Genomic DNA, 24,626 nt, shown 5'->3' on the forward strand with positions numbered 1-24,626 from the left:
CCCAGCAAACGTTGCAGCTGTACTCTGGACAGAGGCTGGGGCCACTCTCACCACCACTCTCACCTTCCTGGGATCCATATGTACACTCCATGCAGCGATGATGTAAACCAGAAAGGGGATGGTGGAGCGATGGAATTCGCACTTCTCTGCTTTTACAAAAAGCTGGTTCTCCTAGAGGCGTTGGAGAACCTGTTGGAGAACAAAGGTTTCACTAATAATTGGGAAGATGGGCGACACCTGGAGGGGGGTGGAGCCAAGCAAAAAGACAGGTGAAACAGATCAGGGTGTGACAATATCAGTAGATCATTTTTACTTGAGATATGTAACTTCCGTTGTAATAGTTCATCTCTGCGTGTGTTTTAACAAATGTATTACATACAGTACTAGATATCACTAGTATAACAAGTTCCTGTTGATTTTCTTATTCCTAAGGAGGAGGAGCAAAGTATTTTGGGAGAGGAAGATGGAGTAGTGCAGGTGCCGTTAGAAGGATATCAAAAGTAAGTTATCAGTCACTGTGAGTGGAAAAAATATGAATAGAATCACACTTCATGCTTCATTAGTAGTCAAATAGTTTACGGATTGTTGTGAATTATTATGCATGATTATGTCTTGTTTTTTTAGGAGTGAATCCGCACTCAACATCACTGATGAAATGTCCAGAGGCTCTTTTGGAAACACGTGGAATGTCAACTCTGACAACTCTAAAAAAGAGCTAGACTCAAAAAGGTATTGAATTGCCTTCAGTCGTGTTCATCCGAAATCAACACATTGATGTTGAAAACATCTCTTTGTTTTTTGTTTTTCTGTCCGTCTGTATAAAAATGTATTAATATGAATCTGAAGTTAAGATACATGCATGTAACTCAAACCCTGTGGCATCAGTTCATTTAGAATATCTCAACTTAGGATTTCTCCTCGAGTGTATTTGTGTTATAACCCATTAAAGAAACAAATGACATCTATGTACCATTGAATCCATAGAATGCCTCATATTTGCCAAGTGTAATGTTCATATAAAGGATTTTTAGGAAATTGATACTGTGAGTCAATACTGTAAACAAAATGGGTTGATATTTTAGAGCTGATGAGTTGTTCCATTTCTTGACTGTATTTTCCCATTCCATCTCTATCATAAGTTCCCTTATATCCTCATAGATGCTGAATCCCCCAAAGGTAAGAGTCTGATCCCCGTGCCCTTGCTTGCTCATCCTTAATCTGTTTGGTCAGTTTTTTTGAAGAAAAAAAATGAAAAAAATATATATTTTTATCTTTGCATGATATGATGCAGGACAGGAACATTTCTATTTTTTAAATTGATCATTTGGTTGAAACTATATGCTGCGTATTTTGCATTCTACAAATTGTCAAGTTACATTATAATTGTTTTAGTTCATCAACACTGAGAGTGCACAGCTCTTAGGAACTGCCGGTGTTAGGCAAAGGTAAACATTATGGATGCTAAGTCCATTAACTTTCCACTGCATGGAATATAAACCCATGCATATGACAGGCAGTGGAGAGTAAACATGCGCTCAGTTTAAAGTGACATGACTGAGACAGCAAGGATGTAAAGTGCATGAAAGATGCTAACTGTATCAATCAGTCTCTGCTAGCATGCCATTCATCCTTTGACTGTATGCCTCAGCCAATGGCTGTGAAGGGCAGTTTGACAAGGAGCACTACAGTACAGCATGCTAGCTGTAGGCTCCGATACGCAACAGCTAGAGAGTGACTTACTACTAGTACATCTCTCCTGAGAACTGCTCTTTCATGAACATTGTCTGAGGTCTTGCCCATCAGACCCCATACCTCTCAGCTGCCTGGAACACACAGTACAATACTTTACATGTGAGTGGATTAGCATGAGGTTACTAAAGCACGTCAAATAGGAACCTAATGTTAATGTGAAGCCCCTCCCAACTGAGACATCAGTTGATGATACATTTGGGGGCAGTTTCCCGGACACTGATTAAGCCTAGTCCTGGACTAAAAAGCATGCTCAATGGAGAATCTTCATTGTTGGAGCTGGACAGCTGATCGGTATAAAGCTTACGTTCTGAAGCTGTATACTTGGGAAGCACTAACAGCCAGTGTTTATACCCACAGCTTATCCAAGAACAGTGGTAGGAAAGAAAAGAAGAGAAGAAAGATGCAGAAGGGCTGCTTCAACAGGAAGTCAAGTTTATGACGTTTCTCCATTCACTGTGTTTTAAGCAAATCAATATTGTGTGCCACAGTTTACCATTCCTTTATGTTTTGTCTTGTAAATCTTTGTGTGTTCAAAAGCTTAAAACAGTCTTTTTTTTAGTTGACGTGTCCAAAACTGCTTCTTTGTGAGGCAACCTAAGGACATTTATTTATTGTATGTATTTTGTATGTTTTTGTATTTTTTCCAGTATCATAATATTACAGCTGTTTGAAGTTGATAAATTATCCAACTAGATAAACACTCCATTTAAAAGTTTGTGCAATACTGCAGTTAAAAGACTATGAAAGCAAGTATATATATATACAGTGGGGCAAAAAAGTATTTAGTCAGCCACCAATTGTGCAAGTTCTCCCACTTAAAAAGATGAGAGAGGCCTGTAATTTTCATCATAGGTACACTTCAACTATGACAGATAAAATGAGGGAAAAAATCCAGAAAATCACATTGTAGGATTTTTAATGAATTTATTTGCAAATTATGGTGGAAAATAAGTATTTGGTCAATAACAAAAGTTTATCTCAATACTTTGTTATATTCCCTTTGTTGGCAATGACAGAGGTCAAACGTTTTCTGTAAGTCTTCACAAGGTTTTCACACACTGTTGCTGGTATTTTGGCCCATTCCTCCATGCAGATCTCCTCTAGAGCAGTGATGTTTTGGGGCTGTTGCTGGGCAACACGGACTTTCAACTCCCTCCAAAGACTTTCTATGGGGTTGAGATCTGGAGACTGGCTAGGCCACTACAGGACCTTGAAATGCTTCTTACGAAGCCATTCCTTCGTTCCCCGGGCGGTGTGTTTGGGATCATTGTCATGCTGAAAGACCCAGCCACGTTTCATCTTCAATGCCCTTGCTGGTGGAAGGAGGTTTTCACTCAAAATCTCACGATACATGGCCCCATTCATTCTTTCCTTTACACAGATCAGTCATCCTGGTCCCTTTGCAGAAAAACAGCCCCAGAGCATGATGTTTCCACCCCATGTTTCACAGTAGCTATGGTGTTCTTTGGATACAACTCAGCATTCTTTGTCCTCCAAACACGACGAGTTGAGTGTTTACCAAAAAGTTATATTTTGGTTTCATCTGACCATATGACATTCTCCCAATCTTCTTCTGGATCATCCAAATGCTCTCTAGCAAACTTCAGACGGGCCTGGACATGTACTGGCTTAAGCAGGGGGACACGTCTGGCACTGCAGGATTTGAGTCCCTGGCGGCGTAGTGTGTTACTGATGGTAGGCTTTGTGACTTTGGTCCCAGCTCTCTGCAGGTCATTCACTAGGTCCCCCCGTGTTGTTCTGGGATTTTTGCTCTCCGTTCTTGTGATCATTTTGACCCCACAGGGTGAGATTTTGCGTGGAGCCCCAGATCGAGGGAGATTATCAGGGGTTTTGTATGTCTTCCATTTCCTAATAATTGCTCCCACAGTTGATTTCTTCAAACCAAGCTGCTTACCTATTGCAGATTCAGTCTTCCCAGCCTGGTGCAGGTCTACAATGTTGTTTCTGGTGTCCTTTGACAGCTCTTTGGTCTTGGCCATAGTGGAGTTTGGAGTGTGACTGTTTGAGGTTGTGGACAGGTCTCTCTTATCTTTTTTTTTTTAGTGGGAGAACTTGCACAATTGGTGGCTGACTAAATACTTTTTTGTCCCACTGTATGTGTATATATATCATTGATGAATTCATCTAGGCAAAGTCAAAATGTACTTTATGCATGACGTTTTATTTAATGAAGTATTATAAAATATACTGCATCTGCTTGAATTTCAAAATGCGATAAATGCGAAGGAAAATCTACAGTATCTGTGTTTGAGCATTCGCATTATGATTTCAGCTTTTTGCAAATTGTCTTTAAGCTTTGAATATTGTATTACTACCAATAAAATGTATTACTACCAGCAAGGAGATTAGTTGAAAATAGCTTTTTATTAATTTTATTTATGGTTGGCAACATGTTCTTGTACAAAGAGTAAGCATTGCATTGAATGTTTGAATAGTAAAAAGCCTGACTTAAGTTGTAGAATACTGTTATGCGTATCAATAGATAGTATTGAAACAAAGAAGAAAATAAAATATTTGTTTTCATAGTCCTACTGCCAAAGTTGAAATAGTTGCAGTTATTGCATTATATCAATATTTTTCAATCTGCAAAGTATATGCTTGTGTTTCATTTTACGTTTGTTGTTTGTCATGGGCCATTGTGTGTGCCCAGGAATGATTGTCCATTCAATAACTAAAGATGAAGCTCAACTAATACTTAAAGGCGTCTGCTAAAGGGAGACATACATGGCTATAGAAACAATTGCAATAGCACTTTTTCTAGAAGGGGAAAATGTATAGTATATTTATTGTTATAACATTTTTGAAACTATTTCCTTTTTACAATAACAAAAAAATGTATTTGTTCACATAAAATACGCCATGCCTATTTGTCTATAATACATACCCGTTGCTTCATTTTAAAGTATCAGTATCTGCAAAATATTTTAAAAGCTCTTGTTGAACATTTCTAGTACTACTCGTTACTCATTTTTACTTAGCTCGGGAATGAATTTGTTTAAATAGTCACTCAATCAGTTTTGTTTGTGACCTAAATCATTGTAAGGAAACATGGCACTGGAAAACATGATGTTGTTTCTGCTTCTAAGTTGTTATTGGTATTTAGAGCTGATGTATCACTGTTTATGACGTATCTTGTATATGTACATTTACTATGAAACTATAAACCTCAAATGTAATACATTTATTTGAACATGTTTCTTTTCCCCATCAATACTACTGCATGCTGTTTGGCGTGTCTGATATGGGCTTGACACTTCAACAAATGCCCCCCAAAAAATAACCTTAATTCTCATTTTGAGAGAGTTTCTAGATTCACTTTGTAAACTTTGACTTATGAGAAAGCCAAGGCGTGAGGCAGTGAGGGTCTACTTTGAGTTGACCAGTCAACCGTATACACGAGGTCAGGTCACTTACACTGTAGGTGAGAGTGTTTGACAGCAATCCGCTCAACTGAGTCTTCCGCTACACTCACAGCCACATCTGCCTTGTGAGCACGAGGTTGGATAACGAGGTTGGATAATGAAGTGCACATGCTGAAGCCATTCAGTGCAGGAACTCAATTTGCCTGAAGGTAATACAATATGACTTCACTTGAACATACTATACAGAACACAACGTTATCCTCATCTACAGAAGTGACTTACTTAGCTTTTCTAAATTCAACAACAAAAGAACCCACAAATTTTGATTACGACAAATGCCCAGTATGACCCTTAGAGATTTGGAATATAAATAGAATTGAGCGGGCAGGCTTTTAAAAAAAAATTAACAGATGCTTTTTGATGCACTAGCTGACAGCTTAGAAAGGTATAGCATCCCAAAGCATGACATATATCTGGCTCATGTGACTAGTTTGTTTCCATGCCAGGAGCACCCAGGAAGTGACGCCTGATTGACCACTGATCTCTGCCAGGCTGTCATTGACATAGTATTGTCTATTGGTTTCCTCAAGTGTCCTTGCTGTCGGTGCAACATCGGTAAAACGTGTTATGACGCTAAATTAGCAGATGTGACAGCACGTCTTTCCATTGCCTGATTGAAATCCCTGGGTGTGTTTTCCTCTTGGTGATACGGCTGGCCTCAAGGCTGATTGATTTGGGTTCCACCTCCGTGAACACAGGGTCTCTACTTGAACATGATGTCCTTGAAGTGTTACTTATAAATAATACAATTAAATCTATTATAAAAGTAAGGATTATGTTTCCACTTAATTTTAGTTTATGGGTTCATTTTGTAATCCATCTCTCTCGACAATCTGTCGAAAGCGATCAACGGGAATGCTGGCCCATGTTGACTCCAATGCTTCCCACAGTTGTGTCAAGTTGGCTGGATGTCCTTTGGGTGGTGGACCATTAATGATTAACACAGGAAATGTTGAGCGTGACAATCCCAGCAGCATTGCAGTTCTTGACACAAACCGGTGCGCCTGGCACCTACTACCATACCCTGTTCAATGGCACCTAAATATTTTGTCTTCACTCTCTGAATGACACACATACACAATCCATGTCTCAATTGTCTCAAATCTTAAAAATCATTTCTTAACCTGTCTCCCCCCCTTCATCTACACTGATTGAAGTGGATTTAACAAGTGACATCAATAAGGATCATAGCTTTCAACTGGATTCACCTGGTCAGTCTATATCATGGAAAGAGCAGGTATTCTTAATGTTTTGTATACTCAGTGTATATATCCACACTATGATGTTGGAATAATATTGTGAAATTGTCCATTTTAAACTTTATTTAACTAGGCAAGTCAGTTAAGAACAAATTCTTATTTACAATGACAGCCTACCGGGAACAGTGGGTTAACTGCCTTGTTCAGGGGCAGAATGACAGATTTTTACCTTGTCAGCTCGGGAATTCGATCCAGCAACCTTTCGGTTACTGGCCCAGCGCTCTAACCACTAGGCTACCAGCTTCCCCTTTTTGTGTTAGAAGTTGTTTGAAAAGACCGCCTGAAATTTCAGCCTGAGTTTTGGCCTGCCTGGTGACATGTCACCAGGTGGTACATTTGTTAGTGTACCAATAAGAAAGATAGTTATTAACCTCTCTGCCAATAACAGCTGGTTTACAGTTTCCCCCTCACTCAGACCACTACCAGACAATCCTATCAAAATTCTTGCTCTTTGCTAAAAAAGCTATTTTTTTTTCTTTTTGACAATTTTAAATGAAAACACTCACAGTAAGGCGCTTAATTGTTAGCTAGAAACTATTTGGTATTGAGCTAGAAATGGTTGCATTGGACCTTTAAAATGTTTCCACCAAAAATTAGCAAGGTACAGATGACAGATTTTGGGCCAGTTTTACCAACATTTTGCACCTGTTATTTTTAGGAGAGTGAAAGAACATCTCACTCTTAGGCTATCCTTTAACCATAATATCTTATTCCTCTCCTTTTGTATCACTTCGAAAATCTTACCACTGATGTTTAAGTACAGAGTGAAGCATTTAGATAATACATTGTCACCGTTCTCTGTTAACAACCAAAACATTAGCAATTGACAGACAACAGCATTTCTTGTCAGGGGATTTATTAGCATGACCAGAGGACGGTGCAGGTTATAAAACATGAAATGGAACAAGGGGGTCATTCTGGATGAGTTGCATTCTCTCTTGACTGCAGGGACATAAGACACTGGGGACTCTGTGGCTGAGCAGAGCAGCCCTATTCTCGTCTGCCTCGGCCATTCTTCAGCCAGGACACAAACTCCTTGGCTGCCTGGTCCTGCAGGTAGGAGCTCACGTCGCTGGTGTAGGTACCCTCTGCATGCCGTTTGATGGGACCACTGAAAACACATGGAGAGATTTTACAGTGTTTGATAATAACTATTTAGAATTGATAATATGAGGAATAAGCGAATTGATTCACGGTGCATTGTTAAGCTGATGTAGTAAGGTTTTACTGAACTGTAACTTAACACCATATACAACCAAGATAATCACCAACATGCAGTAAATATCGGCAGTATGTCATAAAGTGTAGCAGAAGCTTATCTTTGGTTATAGGGCAGCAAAAAGCGTTTGACATTTCACAAGCCATATCTCTTATTATAACTACTGCATTCATACAGTTTCAGTTTAAGTCTCATATTGGAAGATGATCCACTACATTGTGAAATGGAATGAGGAAGACCGACACGCAGCAGAGGAAGAAGAAAAAGACACTCACCCACTTCTCTTGGAGTTCATTAGCCACTGGACAAAGTCTTGTGCTCGTCTCGACTCAAGATATTTACTGTAGTCGTTAGAGAAGGTTCCCTCTGAATGTCTCTTCATGTTTGAAAGCTCCCTTGGCTCACTGAACATGGAGTCCTCTGTCAACAGGCTGAAAAAACAGACAAGTCAGCAGTTATAGGATGATGATTCACAGAGAGAGAGAGAAAGCCTCAACCTGAATGGTGCAGAGTTCAGAAGTTGCTCCGAGTTCGAGGCTCTTACCTAGAGTTGTCCTCTGTGCTCTCCTGCGGGATCTGCCAGCTGCTCTGAACAATGATCAAGAGCAGAAGTCCAGCGAAAGAGTGGGTGCTTTTCATCTTTTGACCTCCTAGATATTAGCAGAGAAGAGAGGACAAGCTGTTTCAAATGTCAGCAATTTCAGCCAAACAGCATCAAAATAGGAGATAATATAATTCAGAGAAAATTCCCGATGAGAAATATTTCAGCGGTTGAAAAGGAGTATTAGGGGGCTTGGTGCTGCTCACCTGTATTCCCTCTGTTGAGTGTGTGAGAAATGTTGGTCGATGTCTTCTGGCTTCGCTCTCTCTGGTTCCCTGGAGTTGCTTCATGGTCCCTTCTAGGTCTGGCCAGCCTTTATATAGTTGAGATGAATGACTGTTTACTCAGGTGGCACCTTCCTCACAGACGCACTAGCCGGTTTGTTACTCTCAATCCATTAGTCAGAACTCGACTCAATGCACTGGATAGATTTGCAGTCCATATTTGTTTAAAAGGAGACGTGGAAATATCCAGAGTTAAAAGCTGTCACTTAGGTGTCGAAATCAAACATGATTTCATCCTGTCCAGCAAATCCAAATACTTACATAAACATCCACCATCTGTATTCAGATAACCTGGTTTGCACTGCAGGTTCAGTGTTTATGGAATATTTCTGAATATGAACAGAATATGGAGCTAAACTGTAAAACATGTCTTTCCAGCATATTATCCCTAAGTAGAATTTAGTGAATTGTCTGCTTCTTAGGTGACTAAGGCACAAATACAATGTTCTCCAGTTTTATATTCAGTTGTTTATTTGTTCAATACTCTTGTGATAATATGCAAAACACACAGTCTGTGTCAATAAGATGTCCAGACTGAACAATAATATACCATAAGATCTGTTCACAAATGTCTAATAATCATACATATTCCCTTTTTTTCTACAGAATAAACAGGATACAGAAGTGTATCAAACATGCTAGAAAGATAATAATGAATTCCAAAATGTCTGTCAATATATGGTTTAGCTTCATATCTCTCGCTGAGATTTGTTCCTTTTGAACACATGTAAGGACAATGAACAGTCTTTGTCAACATTTTCAAACGAGAACATGGTTATAACCATATTTAAATTCCACATACAATTACATCTCACAGACAACGTCAAATACAAACAAGATTTGAACATTACACAACACATTCAGTGCAGTAACAATTTTAACCAATACCACTGAAGTCATTGATATGAAATACCATTATACCTACATGCAATGGCTTTGAGTACATAGTGGTGAATTCAATGGTCACATTTTTTTCTATGATCAGCACAATCATTTCATATCAAACACAAATAGTCATTACAAGCATATTAATTACAGTATATAACTTATTTAAAAAATACAGACTTCAATAGCATGGAATCCTCTGTCCAGAATATCATCAATAAAGAAAAGCGGTCAACATTTTTATTGTAGCAATGTACCATATAAATGCTGTCTTACTGATACAATGAAAAGGCATCGAACTTAGCAAGGGGTTATTAGATCGACTTGGGTTTGACCAGACATTTCTGTAAGAATTGACTCATGTGGGTGTAGAGGTGATGGTAGGCAGGTCCTCCAAGTCCGTGATCCCTGTCAGTGTACCACTGAAAAGAATCCAAAAAACACACATTTACTATTATTCTAGATAAGGTGCTCGACATAGGTTAGACTCCAGGCCTCGCTCACAGGTGAAAGTCTGTAGCAGAGACTAGATATAGATTATAGACAGGTCACATAGAGGTCATATATCATATAATTATATTATAGATGCCGATAAGCTAGTGAAGGACATCTAAAATGTGTTATAGACTGTACAATTTGTGTAATTAAAGTTGTAACAGTACTTACTCTCCAAAATATACTTACCCCTGGGACTATCAAATAAGGGCTTTATTAAAAATAGGCATACTGTAGATCAGAACCGATGAAGAGTATAAGACACTCCTCTGTCAGACTCCAAGTGCAACACGTCATCCCCACCACCCCTCTCAGGTCATCCTCCCCAAAACCAACATTTACCATCGCCTCAAAGTCAACTTGCTGGACAACCAGGGCTTTGGAGATCTGTGCAGATTGCTGGAAGTGAACATTGTCTACAGGAAAAACAAACTGTTTGTAATACCTGATTGAACAAGGAAGCATATGCATCTGTGAAAATACGATCAATGATTTTGCACAAGATCAGGAGCCTCTCTTAATGGCTATACTGAATACTGTATTCTATACATTACACATTGGGAATACAACATCGCGTATGAGTGTGTGGTTGTTTAGAATGTAGAACACAGTATTTCACTGGAACAGAAACACATACCATCAGCTGTCCCATGAACCAGGAGATAGTCCGCTGATTTGAAATTCTTTGCTCGACTTGTTACTGTGGAATTCTGTGGAATAGAAAGTTGTTTGTGTGTGGACACAGTTACGGCTGACATATAGTTCAACAGATTATGTGACAACTTATGTGACAACTTTCCAATGAAAGAGGGACCATGCTTTTTGATGTGTCTGATGTCTTTACCATAGATATGAATGAATAGAACGGGCTTGGAAGCTCTAACCTGGCAATTTGACTGGTAAACTCATGGGTACAATGGCTGCCTGGTATTGTGAGCTAATAATTTCCATGGTAATTTGGAATGTTCTATCAACTGATATTCACATAGTTAAAAAAGGAATTCCCCTCGACGACGCCCACAAATTGGGGAAAACAAACATTCTTTCCCATTGACCCCCCGTGTAAAAAAAATACTGACCTACGGTTCGCAATGCTCCCACGTAGGGAAATAGAGACTGCGAGAAGAGCACTGTGGCTTCAGGCTATTCGGCATGGGAGAGTGGGGACCAGGTGTCCAAGTAGGCTGCTAGCTCACGTGGCTGCTAGCATCCTCATGGAAAGGGGCATGAGGGAAGCCCTACAATATTACGTTTATATAAGTCGTGAGAATGGTAGGGAGCATTGGCAATGTTGAAAAGTCATCTTTAGAAATGTTTTACTTTTCTTAAATGTAGTTTTGTAATTTGACTAAAACAAAACAGACAAGAAAATTGCACTTGGAAAAAGTCAACGTTTTTGCTGTGAGCCAATGTGGTAACCTAGGTAACCACAGGTTATTTTCCCCACAGGCGGGCGGGGCCGCGACGTTCTATTTAATATGGATTGGGACTATGCTGGATTGCCATGGTAAAGCACAAGGTTTATTCAAATGATGCTAATTGTTGTGACTCAACAAATCACAGCACAAATTGAAAGTTACACTTCCTACATGGGTCTAGGTTGAAGATGGGAAGGTTAAAACAGCATAATAATTTCAGGCGGAATCGTTTGAAAATAAACAAATTCATGGGACCAGTGCCATTGCTGGATTCTACAGGATTAGCATCGAAAATCTGACCAGTGGTTGGAAAATCTAGTAATAAAGTGGCTGTAGATAATTTTTTAATGTCTAAACTACTAGAATGACAGAAAGGCAGTTATGCTTGTGTTCGCTGAGTAGTTAGCTGAAATTCACTACGATTGTGTTAATTTTTCTTTTTTTTGATGGTGAACTTTCTGTGCTGCTACCATTCACTTCCAGTCATTCTGAATGTGGAAGCTGGTCCCTTGTTGACTAGTGGCACAAAGAGTTTTCTAAATCTCTTGTCTTAAACTGTATGTGTTTAACCTAGCATTCGTCTAGGTTGAAGATGACAAAGGTTAAGACAACGGGATCCTAATGTCTCATAACTCTTTGCAACAATGGGTTGCTATGCTAATCAGTAACGGCGTTGGTAGTTAGCAACAAAGATGGTCCCAGATTTGTGACGACATTGTCTTAACTTGTATATTTTTGACCTAGCCATGGGTACACTCAAAATAGCTGCCAGTCCACCCATTATGCCATCACTGACTTGAATGGGGATGGCCGTTCTATTCATTCTATTTCTATGGTCTTTACCTTGTAAGAGTCAGCATTCTCCTCAGGTTTACTCATATAGCGTTCAGTATACACCGAGTCTGGAAAAGGAATATCCAGATAGAGACTGAACTCATATTGGATGAAAGAAACACTGGCTTTTGAAGTTTATGCATGACTAAATCTGTGTTCTCACTATTTGACCCTTTCTACGATTTATATGCACTCATACATACCATAATATTCCCACTTAGCTACTGGGGCAACTGCAATTCCACACTTGAAAACTCCACTTCCAGCACCCAAAGCCATCGACGTGACATAGCCACCATATGACTGAAAAAACGATTATTTCAAACCAAATCAATTCAAGTTTAATTCAACAAATACTGTGTATTTACAACAACAGATTTATAAGAAATATTGTCAAAATCAAAGAGAATGTCCAACTTACCCAACCCCATATGGCTATTCGTTCTTTGTCTATAAAGCCCATGTCAATAAATTTTCTAGTGACAAAAAAATATAGATCTTTATTTGATCTGCTCTAGCTATATGTCATTAAAAGTGTTGAGCAGATTCAATTGATGAGACATTTTTCAAGTGCAACAGATAGCATACTGTAGGATACTCCCATTTCACATTAATGATCAGATATGAATACATTACCTCTTGTATTTATTATTATTATTTATTTATTTTACATATTGTTAAACAGAAGATAGACTTTACACACTGAGGTCTCTGTACTTCAATGGCAATTTACCTTGTGGCCGTTATTTGATCTTCCACTTCAAACGTTCCAAGACGTTGGTAGATAGAGTGCATTATTTCGTCACCTTGGTAACCGCTTCCCCTTCCATCGAAACTGGCCACTATGATCCCCTCTGTACTGGAGAGGTACGAACCCCAGTTTAGCCTGTAGCGATAATCTGCCTTCTGACTACAGGGGCCTCCATATCTGTAAGGGAAATAAGTATTTAACTTGACACGATCACAGCTGGGCTAATTAATTCTCTGCAAATCCTCTTTAAAGATACTTAGGCCTGTATACTTACACATCAATTAGAAGAGGGTACTTTTTGTTCTTTTGGAAATTGGGGGGTAACATCATCTGATACCATAGATCTGTTTGCAAAAGGTAGTGAAACATGAGGCCATTAGAAATATAGAAGTAGGATCTTAATTTGTTGCAGGAGAACATTCCTCCACTGTAATACATTTCAAACTTGTAGTGTATTTGAGGTTTAAAAAGACTTATGAAGTTTGCAATTTACACTTTGAAATTTCAGACTTGATATTCCCTTACAAAAAATGTATCAACGCCTACACAAATGTCCATTAATTATAATCCACATAATATTTCAAATTTCCTGTTGCTACAGGATCATTTTTCTGATGTACTGTAGCAAACTGGCTTAAATTAAGATCCTACATCTGTACATTTGATTTTGCATGGCATGATTTGATTGGATCCACCAGTCTCAAACTATCACTCACCAAATCCTGCTACCCTCAGGGTCCCGCGCTGCATGGTTGGCATTTGGAATTCTTTTAGCATTTCTTCAAGATCTTTGTTGTCACGAAGAACCAGGAGCTCTAAAACAAAACAACTTCATCAATTGAATCAGAAGTTCCCCGTTTAAGATAAAGATTCATGAACCTGTATATTGCTGAGTTACAAAGAGTATCTTCAAAGTACTGGTACTTTTTTGCATACCTTTACCTGAGCCTCTATTGTCCATGAGTGTGAACAATGGTGTTCCCGGTCCTGTAAAGAAACAATCAGCACACACAATACAGTATGACATCACGTAGGCTAATTGTTCACCACATAACCTCATGTACTAGCTGACCTAAAGGTCAGAGGTCAGAACTGAGACTGCGGCTTCATCCCAAATGGCACCTTATTCCCTATGGGCCCTGGTCAAAAGTAGTGCACTACATAGGGAATTATGTGGTGTTGTGTTGTCTCTCTTGTCGTGATGTGTGTTTTGTCCTATATTTTTATTTCATTTATTTTTATTTTTAATCCCAGCCCCCATCCCCGCAGGAGGCCTTTTGACTTTTGGTAGGCTGTCATTGTAAATAAGAATTAGTTCTTAACCAACTTGCCTAGTTAAATAAAGGTTAAATTGAAAAAAATAAATAAATAAGGTGTAATTTGGGACACTTCCTGTATCACTTACTTATACTCCGCACCCCAGTTATTTTTTTTTTTAGCATTGATCACGAATGGTTTAGTGCTCAGGATGTGAATGGGGAATGGGGTAACTGACCATAGCAGTCCATGCGGTAGTAGGAGGCATCGTAGCTGAAGTAGGCTGAGTTGTACTGACACCTGTCCTTATACAGGCCACAGGTGAGGCACTGGGGAGCAGAGTGGCTGCTTCCGATCACAACCCTGACAAACAAACAAACACAGGTTCATACGAGTTAACATTGCTGTCTGAATAACGGAAATATTTATGGTAGCAATTGAACGTACTTTTATGGTTTATTTTGTATTCAGAATGATTGAGAATTTAGGGAAACCACTTTAAATGAAATATCTATGGGGATCATGAGAAACGCATCAAAAACAATGTGGTCATAGTGATAGATAAATACTAAATGTACTCTATTCTGTTATCGAATTAAATGAAATGTATTTCTTACTTGTATAGATTTCTCTGTCCAGGCTTTCCTTGGTACTCATTACTTACATAGTATCTGTGAAAATGAAACGATGTGAAGAAGCATTCTGAAGGAGCAACACACATGGCAGAGTTTATACTGATACTTCTCTAGTTCTTACATACCCACGTCTTGTGCATCTGTACTTACATAGCGTCTTTGGTGAGTTTTGAAATGTAGATGACCTCCCACTTGCCTGAGGTAATGGGTGTTGCCTTGCCCTTTGGAATGATATGCACTTTCATAGGTACTGCATTCTGATATTGCTAACATTTACATGCAAGTAAGCATTCTATTGTACTGTGTACACCACGTGTATCCTCTGCATAAAGCAAATCCTCTGCACAACGCATCACCGGGGGCAAACTACCTGCCCTCCAGGACACCTACACCACCCGATGTCACAGGAGGGCCATAAAGATCATCAAGGACAACAACCACCCGAGCCACTGCCTGTTCACCCCGCTATCATCCAGAAGGCGAGGTCAGTACAGGTGCATCAAAGCAGGGACCAGAGAGACTGAAAAACAGCTTTTATCTCAAGGCCATCAGACTGTTAAACAGCCACCACTAACATTGAGTGGCTGCTGCCAACATACTGACTCAACTCCAGCCACTTTAATAATGGAAATTGATGTAAAAATGTATCACTAGCCACTTTAAACAATGCCACTTAATATAATGTTTACATACCCTACATTACTCATCTCATATGTATATCTATATACTGTACTCTATATCATCTACTGCATCTTGCCATCTTTATGTAATACATGTATCACTAGCCACTTTAAACTATGCCACTTTATGTTTATATACTCTACATTACTCATCTCATATGTATATACTGTACTCTATACCATCTACTGCATCTTGCCTATGCCGTTCTGTACCATCACTCATTCATATATCTTTATGTACATATTCTTTATCCCTTTACACTTGTGTGTATAAGGTAGTAGTTGTGGAATTGTTAGGTTAGATTACTCGTTGCTTATTACTGCATTGTCAGAACTAGAAGCACAAGCATTTCGCTACACTCGCATTAACATCTGCTAACCATGTGTATGTGACAAATAAAATTTGATTTGAACTTTTTGATTTTGATGAAACAATCACTTTGAGGAATAAAATACTTACATCTTTCACTCGGTGAAGGTGCTTATAACCGTATGTGTCACTCATCACTTTGTAGAAACTGATATGATCCTCTGCAAACATAGGTTGGAGAGGAACATACTGGAAAGTTGAAATAATTGATTATTAGAAAACAAAATATTTCAGCACCTAGATTTAGTTCTCATGATCCTTTCATTATACAGTATGTGAACTTACTTGGCCAACCCAACCCGTCTTGCTAATTTGTTCATATTTCTAAAAGAAAAAAATAATTTATTTTTATTACATTTATTCCTTTTAGGCCTTTACAGTTACAGAATGCTTCACACAGTAACATTCCTGTTGTTAATGTCGAAAAACACATGATCCTCTGTTCACTGAGTGTTGTTGTCTACCAATGAGCTCACCCACAGAGTCTGAGGTGAGGTGACAAGTACCTGGTTCTTATTCCAGTTGTTTCCGTCAAAGTCATAGATCTGTAAAAGGACATGGTTCTGCTTCCTCTTGGTCCACTGAACAGCGATGCGCTCATCCGTCACCCAAGTGACTGAACTCAAATAGTGATCACTGGGAGAAAAACAACACAAAGTGACAGGTTTATATCACCCTTTTTACATGTGATTGATATTGACTAGCCTTGACTATTTAAACCACTACAAATGTATATTAAAAATATGATATCATACTGTACCCTGCACCAATGGAATCTGGCACCACCACCTGTGTCCGTCTTGATGGATTTATTGTGTCCACTACAAACAGCTTTGCCTTAGGATTAGTTGAGCCAGCCTTGATAGGAGATAACATGCATAACAAAAACTTGATATCTTCACTAATAATGAGCATTTTTTAAGGGTACAGTACATATAATTCACATACTGTGTGTATAATCATGGTATATTGACCTATTAGGTGCTATCTGTGGTATGTCTCTCATTCTTATGACACATATTACCGGCACATATTACAACATCCCACCTTGGGGTATGGGACAACCACTGTACTGGGGTATTGTCCATTTCCATACAAAGAGTACTCGATCGTGTGGACCCCTGTGTCATTAAACTCAGCATAAGCCAGATACTTTCCAGTTGGTGACCACCATATTGCCTCGTTCGATGAGAAAACCTCCTCTGAAAAAAGGGGAAGGAATCAAGTTACCCAAAAGCCTTGTGTGTGATGAAATCCACCTCATCCCTTCCCCCTAAAATTGGTCAATGTTACTTAATACCCACCCTCATATACCCAGTCAGGGGCACCGTTAAGAATCTGATTCTCTTTTCCATTATGGGTCACTTGTATGGCTTCAGCAGTGGCGTTGGGTTTCAAATAAATGTTGTAATTCCAGACGTAAGCCTGGCAGAGAGATCAGCAGTCAAGTTAATGTCAGCATTCCATTGACTTTAGTTTATACTAGAGTCAGCCTACTTCCTCTACAGTGGTTTTATTCCCTGGCATCCTATTCCAGATTCTTTTGGTTGGTGCAGCAGCTAATCCCACTGTGTTCTGCATCTCTCTGGGCCGACGCCCATACTCGCCATGGGAGAGAGAGCTAATTATGGTGCCAGCAGTTAGCAAAAACTAGCAGGATACTAGCGAGCAGATGAACGATGCAATAGCAATGACATAAAATGCTCTCCAGCCTCTTTTCTCATTATACACTTGTTATAATTACCAAGGGCCTCAGAGAACTCTTAGTCAGGTAGCAAATGTTGTTTTTTTTTCAAATAAAACTTAAGTTATAATCTGATTTATTGTTCTGATCTTGTTAGATGTTGTCCATGGATAGACTTGAATTTGTATTTTATAGTGTATACACATGCCTTTGAACACCCTGTTTGCATCCCAAATGGTACCCTATTCCCTACATAGTACACTACTTCCCTATGGGCCCTGGTCAACAGCAGTGCACTAAATAGGGAATAGGGTGCCATTTGGGACATACATCCCTAGATAGTGTATCAGACTGGTTTTTAATCACTCACCAGTTTGTTTCCTGTTGGTGCCCAGGCAAAGTATTGCACAACTTGTGGAATGTTGACAGACTTGAGAAATGTTCTGGGAGAAAGAGATGGAAACATCAGGTCTTTAGTGATAGAGGAGTAGTTGAGTCTGGCACTTTCACTAGGAAAACAGAGATATACTTACGAACTGTCATAATCATAGATGGAGTAAGAGGCTGTGAATGAATGTCTCCATTGCTGTAAACACACGATACAGTAAATCAGTGTTGTGTATTAAAAAAGACACCCCATGATCAAACTATAAACAATCATTCAATATATTACCTTGGAGTAGTTGCTCTCAAAGCAGATGTATTTCCGATCAGCAGAAATAATATAGTCTGTGGCATACACTTGTTCCTATGACATAAAAATGTTAAATATAAAATGTCAATATTTGCTTTGATAGAAACTACGGGTGATTAAAATGCTCTTTGCATGAAAAATATCTTACAAATGTGTTGTTGCTTATATATTCAAAGAAATCCCCTGTTTCAGCATTGTGAAGCATAATGTTGCCTTGTCTCGTCTTATGCACGTATTCGTTATCTATAGGAGAATGAGACCGAAATGTAACTTTGTGAGACAAGATCAAAACGCAGTCACTTTAAAATCAAAACAGATAATGACAAGGAATGCATGCATACACTTTTGGAAGCAATTGAATAAACAAAACAATGCAATACCTGATATCCACCGCAAATTATATATTTTATACCTAATTGTGTCATTGAAATAATCTGCCAGGCTAAAAGGCCTCTTGGAGCCTCCGTCCTCTCCTGAAACATGAACATGTACTTGAATTAGTAACAGATGCATTTTACTTGAATTAACAACTGCAAATATTGGTTTGTTGATAATCAAACAATATGCTAGTACTTTCCACGAAAGTGGATATCTTCAATAAATCCTTGAAAATTGTACACTACTACAGTTGAAGTCGGAAGTTTACATACACCTTAGCCAAATACATTTAAACTCCGTTTTAAATCATTCCTGACATTTGTTCCTAGTAAAAACGTCCTCTCTTAGGTCAGTTAGGATCACCACTTTATTTTAAGAATGTGAAATGTCAGAATAATTGTAGAGAGAATGATTTATTTCAGCTTTTATTTCTTTCATCACATTCCCAGTGGGTCAGAAGTTTACATACACTCAATTAGTATTTGGTAGCATTGTCTTTAAATTGTTTAACTTGGGTCAAACGTTTCGGGCAGCCTTCCACAAGCTTCCAACAATAAGTTGGGTGAATTTTGGCCCAATCCTCCTGACAGAGCTGGTGTAACTGAGTCAGGTTTGTAGGCCTCCTTACTCGCACAAGCTTTTTCAGTTCTGTCCACAAATTTTCTATGGAATGGAGGTCAGGGCTTTGGGATGGCCACTTCAACAACTTTGTTGTCCTTAAGACATTTTGCCACAACTTTGGAAGTATGCTTGGAGTCATTGTCCATTAGGAAGACCCATTTGCGACCAAGCTTTAACTTCCTGACTGATGTCTTGAGATGTTGCTTCAATATATCCACATAATTTTCCTGCCTCATGATACCATCTATTTTGTGAAGCGCACCAGTCCCTCATGCAGCAAAGCACCCCCACAACATGATGCTGCCACCCCTGTGCTTCACGGTTGGGATGGTGTTCTTCGGCTTGCAAGCCTCCCCCTTTTTCTTCCAAACATAACAATGGCCATTATGGCCAAAGTTCTATTTTTGTTTCTTCAGACCAGAGGACAATTTTTTTTCTGAGGTCTTGGCTGATTTATTTTGATTTTCCCATGATGCCAAGCAAAGAGGCACTGAGTTTGAAGGTATGCCTTGAAATATATCCACAGGTACACCTCCAATTGACTGAAATTATGTCAATTAGCCTATCAGAAGCTTCTAAAGCCATGACATCATTTTCTGGAATTTTCCAAGCTGTTTAAAGGCACAGTCAATTTAGTGTATGTAAACTTCTGACCCACTGGAATTGTGACACAATGAATTATAAGTGAACTAATCTGTCTGTAAACAATTTTTGGAAAAATGACTTGTGTCATGCACAAAGTAGATGTCCTAACTGACTTGCCAAAACTATAGTTTGTTGACAATTAATTTGTGGAGTGGTTGAAAAACGAGTTTTAATGACTCCAACCTAAGTTTATGTAAACTTTCGACTTCAACTGTACATCCAAAAAGGCAAAAGCAATCACTTGGTGGCGCCACTTGGTTATCACTATATTGTATAGTGGGCCTACTTGAATTTGAAATGTTCACGTTGGTGATTCAATAATCCCTCATCCTATCTCATTTTTGGATTTAATGATTCAAGAAATGTACATAATTCTAGAATATACAAATTAATGCTCACATTGGAAGTTTCAGTGAAACAATAACACGACAATTTGAGTGTTGTTGGTTATTTATGATGACTGATTTAATTCAACTTGGTGAAGTTGCACAATCGTGCGTTTGAAGGGTCCTTCGTCAGAAAACGGTCATCATAAGTCACTGTCAACTCAGTGGACACCATAGTGTGCAAATTGTTTACAGAGTGAATGGAAACCATATCTCATTGAATGAAATGTCGAAATCATACATGAATGATAAGATAAAGCAACTTACTATTCAGATATATTGCCATGGGGACAGTTATTAAAGTGATGACGACAGCCGCCCCCACAACCGCCCAAAGCACCTTGCCGCAGCCCTGTTAAAGGTGAGGGAAGAGGGTGACAAAATGTTGCAAAAAGTTCTGTGTGAATTATAAAGTAGCCTATTAAGGTCTTGGAGGAGAACTCACTGGCATTCTATCTATATCTCTTCGGTTTTCATATTTTCTAAGTAATATGATTACATATTAATAAGACTTCTCATTTAAAGAAACACCGTTAACTTTGCATTTGTATGTATTTCTAATGCATTCGTTTTACTGACCATAGTAGCACCGATGATGTATCGGCATTCACCCGGGAGTGGACATGTAGCTCTCAACCTGAGGAATCCGGTTCGCTGACGTGGAGTGACAGTCGACTTCTTCGCACTCTCTCTGGATGTCAAACAATTGACATAGCGCAGACAAAAAGTATAGATTCTTGATTAAACTGTAACATAAGCAGCAGAGAAGAAACAATGTTACTCCGTCCGAGTTGAATTTAGCTTCCTTGTACTCCAGGGTGCATCCGTAAGGAAGAGTTGGAAATTCTTACTAGTCACAGGGATGCCTCCTCCAAGTCAACAGCCCACATAACTTTCCGATGGCGCCGAATTTGTGAAGATTTAGGAAGTGACTTTTCCATTCAGCGCATATCATAAATCGTCCAGTTATTATCAGTGAACATCGTTAAGCTTGGCAATTATATCGAATACATTTGCAATTTGTGGATTTCTGTGCATTTTGTGGATAAATAACCATTCAATTGTATATCTGTAAAGTCCAAATATTTGCACATCGTCTACACACCATGCAGAAATAATTGAAACCAAACACACATCAAAGCAGATTCTGCCCCAGTTTATTGCCTCGTCATACACTTTACACATGGCAGGAATTTGTGTTTTGGAAATATCCAGAAAGCTATGCATTCAGGATAAACATTCAACAAAACAATGAAAACAGTAACCAAGGGGCAAAGTCATAAGCATACAATTTCTAAGGCAAACCCTCATATCATTTTCTTTGATAACTCCCTGAACTATCAAATCACAGTAGCCAGGGTAACACATACCTGTGACATTGACAAAGTGATACGTGAATTTACCAACAATCTTAATGCCATGTGTACTTATTCATCTATTTTCCAGCAGCAGAGCAAAATCACAAAAAAAACACCACCTGTCTTCTGTATGTCAGATCTAACGTGAGCATGTGTGCCAACAGGTGCACTGTAGTGAGAAAGTCCCACAGGAACCAGGGAAACACCAGAGGATCCCAGGGGAGAGGAAGTGTGAAGAAGTTCATTATCATCTTTAGTTTGATCCATTCCGGTTAGAGAGTTCGGCCAGTAACCGAAAGGTCGCTGGTTCGAATACCCAAGCTGACAAGGTGAAAAGTCTGTTGATGTGCCCTTGAGCAAGGCACTTAAGCCTAATTTGCTCCATGAGTGACTTACTACTATGGTTGACCCTGTAAAACAATACATTTGACTGCACCTATCCAGGGTATGTGACAATAATTGTGTAATTACGTTGTTACTGACGGAAGCAAATGCAGTGTCTGACACATTAAGAGCTCATCTAGGAGCACAGATCAAGGACAACTGTGAAATGTTTGCACATCATATTCAACTAGTCATCTTCCTCTCTCAGCACTCTTCCTGCTAAACCCGTTTTTTCCGAGTCAGTGAGTAAGCATGGAAATATCTAGGGCACATAAGTAATGGAATCTTTTCTCTAGGATCCCTTTTTTTTTAATGCAAGCACATTATCCATTTGATTCAACATTTATTGATTGCATAATTCAATTAAATGACAATGACTATGATTCATTTAATTGCAATTGGCAACTTGTTAAAAGAAAGAAAAAGGCATCTGAAACCCCCAATATCATTGCACATTTAACGGTCTTCGCAATAAAACATATAAAAGTCACATACAGTTTGAACATGTGTAATTTTCAGTGAAAATAAGGCTGATTTATTAAGTCCAACTACCAAAAGTACAGGGAGCATCACGCATTTATTTCGATCCTTACTATTTGCCAACAATTCTTGTAGCTACCATGTTATACAGTGATTCTTCATCCTCTGAGCTTCGACCACAGATTGAGCATGTTCAGCATAGTCAGAGGCAGGTAACTGGATACCCAGCTCACTCCACTTGATGTTCTTCTTCTTCTCATCACACGTCACCAGGAAGTACCTCAATTCCACTGTAGAGCATTGTTGAACCCCATCTCTGCAGGAAGAAATCAATGAGAGTGGACAACTGACATTAGCTTTGTAACATGCACTTACAGTAGATATGGATTTAAATGTTTGAATATCTATTCAGTTTTTTTTTTAAAGGTTGCCTTATTGCCTGGGGCAAGTGAACTGAGCAGACGCGCAAGACGAGCCTCCTCGGAGGTTGCCCCATTGTGCAGGTAAAACAACCAAACAGAAAGAATTCCAGTAGCCTAAAACTGATCATTTTGGTTCCTCCCAATTGTCCCAAGACAGACAATTTATGGCAGTCGGGCAAGTTCAGCATCCTCTGAGTTTTTTTATCTTCCTGATAACAACAAAAATACTAAGAATTCTGATCTTTCTGATTCATCCCCTATGTGTAGGTGAAAAGCAGGAAATATACACTGAGAGTACAAATCATTAGGAACACCTTCTCTTTCCATGATCAGGTGAATCCAGGTGAAAGTTATGATCCCTTATTGATGTCACTTGCTAAATCCACTTCAATCAGTGTAGATGAAGGGGAGGAGACAGGTTAAATAAGTATTTAAGTGCTTTTGAATGGGGTATAGTAGTAGGTGCCAGGCACACCGGTTTAAGTGTGTCAACAACTGCAATGCTGCTGGGTTTTTCACACAACAGTTTCCTGTGTGTATCAAGAATGGTCCACCACCCAAAGGACATCCAGCCAACTTGACACAACTGTGAGAAGCATTTGAGTCAACATTGGCCAGCATCCCTGTTGAACGATTGACACCTTGTAGAGTCCATGCTCGACAAATTGAGTCTGTCTGATGGCAAAAGGGTTTGCAACTTAATATTAGAAATGTGTTTGTAATGTTTTCTACAGTCAGCCTATGGCTTTCCTGCTTGTAAAAAGTTAATTTACATTTTCAGGCAAGTGATCATAATCTTCAGGCAACAAAACGTACTCCTGATTTGCTAGATGAGCAAGTGCCTTTCAGACTTTAACGTCAAATGTTGTCTATTATAGGTCAACACCAACATTTTTCTCTCTTTACAGAATTAGGACAGGGAATAGGGAGTAAATAATTTTCTAACGCTATAACATGAGTGCATGACAAAAAATATTTACCAACAACTGTGTACTAAATATTAGGCTTGCACAGGTTGGGTTACTTTGACAAGAGGACAGTGTTTGCAGCAGAACATACTTAAATTGGTGTTTCACATTGACTGGTTTATTGCAGCTTCCACAGCTGAGCTTCACTTTGGACGGGGTCTCCTATTTCATGCCTTTCCGCTTTTCCATGGTTGTTCGCACTCTTTCATCCATGATCGCCTGAATGTGAAATTCCTTTATCTAGCAACAAACAATTGAAACACAATTAGTATATACATTTTTTACATTACGGATGTGGACTCAACTAGGTTCGAGAAGTCAATCAAATCTTAAAATGATTTTACTCAATTGCAGGAAAACAATTCATTTAATATCAAGCTGGAAGTTACGATTTGAGAGTGGAGGCATATCCTTTTATCATATTCCTCTTGATCTAATTTCTTGACTTCATCGGTGGCTTTGCTCATTATCTTCTCATGGTACTCACTGACACTCTCGCTCAGCAACCCCAGAACCCTCCCCCGCCACTAAAGTGTAACTACTGTCCTCGCCTCTGCCTCGGGCCTAAGACATAAAAACAGTAAACATGCTCTCATTAAACCATGGCAACGGGAGCTTGAAGTGATGCTAACAGTATGATGATGCAGATTGAGTTATACATTGTCTGCTAACCGTTATACCGTGAATACATTGTCTGCTAACCGTTATACCGTGAATACATTG

General features: G+C 39.0%; 3 protein-coding genes and 1 long non-coding RNA gene across 8 annotated transcripts in view; 1 reads left to right on the forward strand and 3 right to left on the reverse strand.

Moving 5' to 3' along the window:
* LOC110520067 (sodium-driven chloride bicarbonate exchanger) overlaps positions 1–4,953 on the forward strand; it is a 47,585-nt gene extending 42,632 nt beyond the window's left edge. For 2 of the 3 annotated variants that reach the window (XM_036974342.2, XM_036974343.2), the window contains 4 exons: positions 433–500; positions 625–729; positions 1,140–1,176; positions 2,110–4,953. In XM_036974342.2, coding sequence (XP_036830237.1) covers positions 433–500; positions 625–729; positions 1,140–1,158 — 192 coding nt within the window. In that variant the 3' untranslated portion in view covers positions 1,159–1,176; positions 2,110–4,953. The remainder of the gene's footprint in view (positions 1–432; positions 501–624; positions 730–1,139; positions 1,177–2,109) is intronic. The other variant, XM_090229707.1, reaches the window with a different exon arrangement.
* A 2,340-nt stretch (positions 4,954–7,293) lies between these two features.
* Positions 7,294–8,724, reverse strand: gcgb (glucagon b). The gene is made up of 4 exons (XM_021584355.3): positions 8,481–8,724; positions 8,218–8,323; positions 7,949–8,104; positions 7,294–7,565 (listed from the first exon to the last, which is right to left on the reverse strand). The coding sequence occupies exons 2-4, from the start codon at positions 8,310–8,312 to the stop codon at positions 7,445–7,447; spliced, it is 372 nt and encodes a 123-aa protein (XP_021440030.1). The 5' UTR covers positions 8,313–8,323; positions 8,481–8,724; the 3' UTR covers positions 7,294–7,444.
* A 282-nt stretch (positions 8,725–9,006) lies between these two features.
* Positions 9,007–21,407, reverse strand: fap (fibroblast activation protein, alpha). 3 transcript variants are annotated; one of them, XM_090229711.1, is made up of 27 exons: positions 21,143–21,407; positions 20,871–21,037; positions 20,559–20,643; positions 18,642–18,734; positions 18,410–18,504; positions 18,241–18,315; positions 18,101–18,153; positions 17,938–18,010; positions 17,188–17,308; positions 16,931–17,085; positions 16,644–16,741; positions 16,390–16,519; positions 16,169–16,207; positions 15,974–16,072; positions 14,984–15,054; positions 14,816–14,869; positions 14,437–14,561; positions 13,884–13,928; positions 13,658–13,756; positions 13,216–13,285; positions 12,924–13,118; positions 12,612–12,666; positions 12,394–12,493; positions 12,200–12,258; positions 10,576–10,648; positions 10,281–10,354; positions 9,007–9,865 (listed from the first exon to the last, which is right to left on the reverse strand). In XM_090229711.1, exons 2-27 carry the CDS (start codon positions 20,871–20,873, stop codon positions 9,758–9,760), a joined length of 2,247 nt encoding a protein of 748 aa, XP_090085837.1. In that variant the 5' UTR covers positions 20,874–21,037; positions 21,143–21,407; the 3' UTR covers positions 9,007–9,757. The 3 variants fall into 3 exon arrangements, with proteins under 3 accessions (XP_090085837.1, XP_090085836.1, XP_090085835.1); XM_090229710.1 differs by having other exon boundaries at positions 13,878–13,928; XM_090229709.1 differs by having other exon boundaries at positions 13,878–13,928; positions 20,871–21,206.
* A 22-nt stretch (positions 21,408–21,429) lies between these two features.
* LOC110504154 (uncharacterized) lies at positions 21,430–24,143 on the reverse strand. The gene is made up of 2 exons (XR_016494733.1): positions 23,995–24,143; positions 21,430–22,829 (listed from the first exon to the last, which is right to left on the reverse strand). It is a non-coding gene; the product is annotated as an uncharacterized LOC110504154 (long non-coding RNA).
* Positions 24,144–24,626: the final 483 nt, after the last annotated feature.

This window comes from Oncorhynchus mykiss, chromosome 3 (assembly GCF_057628025.1).
Source record: "Oncorhynchus mykiss isolate SJ-2025 chromosome 3, ASM5762802v1, whole genome shotgun sequence".
NCBI classification, from domain to species: domain Eukaryota; kingdom Metazoa; phylum Chordata; class Actinopteri; order Salmoniformes; family Salmonidae; genus Oncorhynchus; species Oncorhynchus mykiss.

Excerpts from the sequence above, each read along its gene's own strand:
- gcgb (XM_021584355.3), bottom strand. The coding sequence starts at position 8,312 with ATGAAAAGCACCCACTCTTTCGCTGGACTTCTGCTCTTGATCATTGTT. Across the intron at positions 8,105-8,217 it reads AGCACAGAGGACAACTCTAG|CCTGTTGACAGAGGACTCCA; the intron begins GTAAGAGCCTCG and ends CTGTTTTTTCAG. Across the intron at positions 7,566-7,948 it reads ATGAACTCCAAGAGAAGTGG|TGGTCCCATCAAACGGCATG; the intron begins GTGAGTGTCTTT and ends ATGTGTTTTCAG.
- fap (XM_090229710.1), bottom strand. Across the intron at positions 16,208-16,389 it reads ACAACTGGAATAAGAACCAG|AAATATGAACAAATTAGCAA; the intron begins GTACTTGTCACC and ends TTTTTCTTTTAG. Across the intron at positions 14,870-14,983 it reads AAACTCACCAAAGACGCTAT|ATACTATGTAAGTAATGAGT; the intron begins GTAAGTACAGAT and ends TCATTTTCACAG.